This window comes from Boleophthalmus pectinirostris, unplaced genomic scaffold, assembly GCF_026225935.1.
Source record: "Boleophthalmus pectinirostris isolate CB_2022bp ecotype Guang Dong unplaced genomic scaffold, ASM2622593v1 HiC_scaffold_6, whole genome shotgun sequence".
In the NCBI taxonomy this organism is placed as follows: Eukaryota; Metazoa; Chordata; class Actinopteri; order Gobiiformes; family Gobiidae; genus Boleophthalmus; species Boleophthalmus pectinirostris.
This window is the reverse complement of record NW_026571447.1, coordinates 41,239,501-41,244,500: the sequence shown is the minus strand read 5'-3', so window position 1 is coordinate 41,244,500 and position 5,000 is coordinate 41,239,501. Positions and strand designations below refer to the sequence as shown.

Sequence of the window (5,000 nt, the reverse complement as noted above, 5' to 3'; positions counted from 1 at the left end):
TGTGTGTGTGTGTGTGTGTGTGTGTGTGTGTGTGTGTGTGTGTGTGTTGTGTGTGTGTGTGTGTGTGTGTGTGTGTGTGTGTGTGTGTGTATGTGTGTGTGTGTGTGTGTGTGTGTGTGTGTGTGTGTGTGTGTGTGTGTGTGTGTGTGTGTGTGTGTGTGTGTGTGTGTGTGTGTGTGTGTGTGTGTGTGTGTGTGTGTGTGTGTGTGTGTGTGTGTGTGTTGTGTGTGTGTTGTGTGTGTGTGTGTGTGTGTGTGTGTGTGTGTGTGTGTGTGTGTTGTGTGTGTGTGTGTGTGTGTGTGTGTGTGTGTGTGTGTGTGTGTGTGTGTGTGTGTGTGTGTGTGTGTGTGTGTGTGTGTGTGTGTGTGTGTGTGTGTGTGTGTGTGTGTGTGTGTTGTGTGTGTGTGTGTGTGTGTGTGTGTGTGTGTGTGTGTGTGTGTGTGTGTGTGTGTGTGTGTGTGTGTGTGTGTGTGTGTGTGTGTGTGTGTGTGTGTGTTGTGTGTGTGTGACATGTTCAGTTTTATTCACTGAAGTTTAAAATGTTGGTGAAGTTTTTGTTTTCTGACTTTTCCTCTGACGACATCAGAAAAACACACAAAAAACTCCACACTTCACACTGTGTGTCAGGTGCCCTCCTCGTGTGTGTCAGGTGCCCTCCTCGTGTGTGTCAGGTGCCCTCCTGCGTGTGTGTCAGGTGCTCCTGTGTGTCAGGTCAGGTGCCCTCCTCCGTGTGTGTCAGGTGTCCTCCTGTGTGTGTCAGGTGTCCTCCCCGTGTGTGTCAGGTGTCCTCCTGTGTGTGTCAGGTGTCCTCCTGTGTGTGTCAGGTGTCCCCCTCCTCGTGTGTGTCAGGTGTCCTCCTGTGTGTGTCAGTGTCAGGTCCCTCCTCGTGTGTGTCAGGTGCGCCCTCCTCGTGTGTGTCAGGTCCCTCCTCGTGTGTGTCAGGTGCCTCCTGTGTGTGTCAGTCAGGTCCCTCCTCGTGTGTGTCAGGTGCGCTCCTGTGTGTGTCAGGTGCGCTCCTGTGTGTGTCAGGTGCGCTCCTCGTGTGTGTCAGGTCCCTCCTCGTGTGTGTCAGTGTGTCAGGTCCCTCCTGTGTCAGTGTGTCAGGTCCCTCCTCGTGTGTGTCAGGTGCGCTCCTGTGTGTGTCAGGTCCCCTCGTGTGTGTGTCAGGTGCGCTCCTGTGTGTGTCAGGTCAGGTCCTCCTGTGTGTCAGGTGTGTCAGGTGCGCTCCTGTGTGTGTGTTCAGGTCCTCCTCGTGTGTGTCAGGTGCGCTCCTGTGTGTGTCAGGTGCGCTCCTGTGTGTGTCAGGTCCCTCCTCGTGTGTGTCAGGTGCGCTCCTGTGTGTGTCAGGTCCCTCCTCGTGTGTGTCAGGTGTCAGGTGCAGGTGCTCCTGTGTGTGTCAGGTCCCTCCTCGTGTGTGTCAGGTGCGCTCCTGTGTGTGTCAGGTCCCTCCTCGTGTGTGTCAGGTGCGCTCCTCCTGTGTGTCAGGTCCCTCCTCGTGTGTGTCAGGTGCGCTCCTGTGTGTGTCAGGTCCCTCCTCGTGTGTGTCAGGTGCGCTCCTGTGTGTGTCAGGTCCTCCTCGTGTGTGTCAGTGTCCTGTGTGTGTCAGGTCCCTCCTCGTGTGTGTCAGGTGCCCTCCTGTGTGTGTCAGGTCCCTCCTCGTGTGTGTCAGGTGCGCTCCTGTGTGTGTCAGGTCCCTCCTCGTGTGTGTCAGGTGCGCTCCTGTGTGTGTCAGGTCCCTCCTCGTGTGTGTCAGGTGCGCTCCTGTGTGTGTCAGGTGCGCTCCTGTGTGTGTCAGGTCCCTCCTCGTGTGTGTCAGGTGCGCTCCTGTCCTCACCTGAGCAGATCCGTCCGTCCAGGTGAAGTTTCCTTCTTCTTCTCGGTCGTTGAGTCCGATCCACTGATAAACCCGACCCAGATCTGGACCAGACCAGACCAGAGACCAGAGACCAGAGACCAGACCAGACCAGAGACCAGACCAGAGACCAGACCAGAGACCAGACCAGACCAGACCAGACCAGACCAGAGACCAGACCAGACCAGAGACCAGACCAGAGACCAGACCAGACCAGACCAGACCAGACCAGAGACCAGAGACCAGAGACCAGACCAGACCAGACCAGACCAGACCAGACCAGAGACCAGACCAGACCAGAGACCAGACCAGAGACCAGACCAGAGACCACACGAAGATAAAAACACAGTGAGATTAAAAAAGACACTCAGAAACTTTATTAGTCCTGGTTTAGTCCTGGTTTAGTCCTGGTTCAGTCCTGGTTCAGTCCTGGTTCAGTCCTGGTTTAGTCCTGGTTCAGTCCTGGTTTAGTCCTGGTTCAGTCCTGGTTTAGTCCTGGTTCAGTCCTGGTTCAGTCCTGGTTCAGTCCTGTTTAGTCCTGGTTTAGTCCTGGTTCAGTCCTGGTTCAGTCCTGGTTCAGTCCTGGTTCAGTCCTGGTTCAGTCCTGGTTCCTGGTTCAGTCCTGGTTCAGTCCTGGTTCAGTCCTGGTTCAGTCCTGGTTCAGTCCTGGTTTAGTCCTGGTTCAGTCCTGGTTCAGTCCTGGTTCAGTCCTGGTTCAGTCCTGCAGTCTGGTTCAGTCCTGGTCCTGTCTGGTTCAGTCCTGTTCAGTCCTGGTAGTCCTGTTCAGTCCTGTCCTGGTTTAGTCCTGTTTTAGTCCTGGTTTAGTCCTGGTTCAGTCCTGGTTCAGTCCTGGTTCAGTCCTGGTTTAGTCCTGGTTTAGTCCTGGTTCTGTACCTGACACAAAGCGCTGTTCCTCAGGTGAGTTGATGCTGACCAGGTGAGCCTCCAGGTCTCTGCAGTTAAGCTCCGCCTCCGCCCAGGTGAGTCTCTCTGACTGCAGCAGGTAACAGTGTCCAGAAAACCAGGACCAGGACTCCGGACAGGAACCTGAAACCAGACCAAAGACCGGGATCAGAACCAGACCAGAGACAGACTGGGGTTAGAACTGGGGTAGACTAGATTTACTCCTGGTTTAGTCCTGTTTTAGTCCTGGTTTAGTCCTGGTTTAGTCCTGGTTTGGTCCTGGTTTAGTCCTGGTTCAGTCCTGGTTCAGTCCTGGTTTAGTCCTGGTTCGGTCCTGGTTTAGTCCTGGTTCGGTCCTGGTTCAGTCCTGGTTTAGTCCTGGTTTGGTCCTGGTTTAGTCCTGGTTTAGTCCTGGTTTCCTGGTTTAGTCCTGGTTTAGTCCTGGTTTAGTCCTGGTTTAGTCCTGGTTTAGTCCTGGTTTAGTCCTGGTCCTGGTTTAGTCCTGGTTTAGTCCTGGTCCTGGTTTAGTCCTGGTTTGGTCCTGGTTTAGTCCTGGTTTAGTCCTGGTTTAGTCCTGGTTTAGTCCTGGTTTGGTCCTGGTTTTCCTGGTTTAGTCCTGGTTTTGGTCCTGGTTTAGTCCTGGTTTAGTCCTGGTTTTAGTCCTGGTTTAGTCCTGGTTTGGTCCTGGTTTAGTCCTGGTTTTAGTCCTGGTTTAGTCCTGGTTTAGTCCTGGTTTAGTCCTGGTTTAGTCCTGGTTTAGTCCTGGTTTAGTCCTGGTTTGGTCCTGGTTTAGTCCTGGTTTAGTCCTGGTTTAGTCCTGGTTTAGTCCTGGTTTAGTCCTGGTTTGGTCCTGGTTTAGTCCTGGTTTAGGTCCTGGTTTTAGTCCTGGTTTAGTCCTGGTTTAGTCCTGGTTTAGTCCTGGTTTAGGTCCTGGTTTGGTCCTGGTTTAGTCCTGGTTTAGTCCTGGTTTAGTCCTGGTTTAGTCCTGGTTTAGTCCTGGTTTAGTCCTGGTTTAGTCCTGGTTTAGTCCTGGTTTAGTCCACACTTGAGTCTCTGTGTTGGATTCTTGGTGAACTCTGAGTCGTTTATTTGGATTTAAACTTTGTGGAACATTTTGAGTCACAGTTTCTCTGAATAAAGCAAAAAGGAAACGTCTGGGCGTCTCCCGTGACTCCGCCCGCTCCAGGGACACCGGCCGCTCTTGTCCCCGGGCAGGGTGGGCCCTCTGTGGGCGCGAGCCCAGGGAGGGGCCCCCGGAGCCCAGGGAGGGGCCCCCGGAGCGGCTCTGGTCCCGATCAATGAACCTCTGTGTGAAAAACATGATGTTTATTTACCCGGCAACAGATGACGACACACTCACCTGTCACTGTGTGCCCAGGGACACACTCACCTGTCACTGTGTGCCCAGGGACACACTCACCTGTCACTGTGTGCACAGGGACACACTCACCTGTCACTGTGTGCCCAGGGACACACTCACCTGTCACTGTGTGCACAGGGACACACTCACCTGTCACTGTGTGCCCAGGGACACACTCACCTGTCACTGTGTGCCCAGGGACACACTCACCTGTCACTGTGTGCCCAGGGACACACTCACCTGTCACTGTGTGCACAGGGACACACTCACCTGTCAGTGTGTGTGGACAGGGACACTGCACCTGTCAGTGTGTGGACAGGGACACTGCACCTGTCAGTGTGTGGACAGGGACACTGCACCTGTCACTGTGTGCACAGGGACACTGCACCTGTCACTGTGTGCACAGGGACACTGCACCTGTCACTGTGTGCACAGGGACACTGCACCTGTCACTGTGTGCACAGGGACACTGCACCTGTCAGTGTGTGTGGACAGGGACACTGCACCTGTCAGTGTGTGTGGACAGGGACACACTCACCTGTCACTGTGTGCACAGGGACACTGCACCTGTCAGTGTGTGTGCACAGGGACACTGCACCTGTCAGTGTGTGTGGACAGGGACACTGCACCTATCAGTGTGTGTGCACAGGGACACTGCACCTGTCACTGTGTGCACAGGGACACTGCACCTGTCAGTGTGTGTGGACAGGGACAGTGCACCTGTCAGTGTGTGTGGACAGGGACACTGCACCTGTCAGTGTGTGTGGACAGGGACACTGCACCTATCAGTGTGTGTGCACAGGGACACTGCACCTGTCAGTGTGTGTGGACAGGGACACACTCACCTGTCACTGTGTGCACAGGGACACTGCACCTGTCAGTGTG

General features: G+C 54.4%; 1 protein-coding gene across 1 annotated transcript in view; it reads right to left on the bottom strand.

The window, feature by feature from the left end:
* The window catches only part of LOC129411830 (aggrecan core protein-like), a gene marked incomplete at its 5' end in the record, with an annotated part of 28,080 nt that overhangs the window by 3,196 nt on the left and 19,884 nt on the right, over positions 1-5,000 (bottom strand). Inside the window, 3 exons of the mRNA XM_055163937.1 lie at positions 1,835-1,917; positions 2,747-2,899; positions 3,908-4,061. Coding sequence (XP_055019912.1) covers positions 1,835-1,917; positions 2,747-2,899; positions 3,908-4,061 — 390 coding nt within the window. The remainder of the gene's footprint in view (positions 1-1,834; positions 1,918-2,746; positions 2,900-3,907; positions 4,062-5,000) is intronic.